Below are 586 nucleotides of genomic sequence, written 5' to 3' on the forward strand. Positions count from 1 at the left end.
TGCAGCACGAGTTGCTGCTGCTGCAGCAGCCGCAAGAGCAGCAGCACGAGTTGCTGCTGCTGCTGCAGCTGCTGCTGCTACTAGTGATCGCTCAGTGCGCAGCTGTTGCTGCTGTTTTTCTTGCTGCAGCAGTTGTTGCTGCGCTTGCTGCTGCTGCTGCAGCAGATACCCCAAAGGCTTCCGTGCTTAGCAGCACAGGCAGCAGCAGCAGCAGCTGCTGCTGCCGGTCCTGCTCTGGTTGCTTCAGCAGCAACCGCTGCTGCTGCAGCTGCGGCAGCTGCTGCTGCAGCAGCAGCAGCAGCAGCAGCCGCAGCAGACACGAGTTTTTTTAGGGAAACGAATGTCGTATGGCCGGAGTAAATGTCCTTTAGAGCAGCAGCAGCAGCAGCAGCAACTGCAGCAGCAGCAGCAGCAGCAACAGCAGCAGCTGCTGCTGCTGCAGTAACAATAGTTAGTATTCGCTCCAGCAGCAACAGCAGCAGCAACAGCAGCAGCAACAGCAGCAGCAAGAACAACAGCAACACCAGGGGCACAGCTATAGCAATACTACCAACAGCAGCAGCAGCAGCAACAGCAACACTAGCAG

General features: G+C 57.5%; 1 protein-coding gene across 1 annotated transcript in view; it reads right to left on the reverse strand.

Moving 5' to 3' along the window:
* Positions 1-586, reverse strand: part of EMH_0009000 (uncharacterized protein) — a gene marked incomplete at both ends in the record, with an annotated part of 3,516 nt that overhangs the window by 1,866 nt on the left and 1,064 nt on the right. Inside the window, one exon of the mRNA XM_013498534.1 lies at positions 1-185. Within this exon, the coding sequence (XP_013353988.1) occupies positions 1-185 (185 nt within the window). The remainder of the gene's footprint in view (positions 186-586) is intronic.

The sequence above is a fragment of the Eimeria mitis genome, genomic scaffold (genome assembly GCF_000499745.2).
Source record: "Eimeria mitis Houghton genomic scaffold, Emh_scaff350, whole genome shotgun sequence".
NCBI lineage: Eukaryota > Apicomplexa > Conoidasida > Eucoccidiorida > Eimeriidae > Eimeria > Eimeria mitis.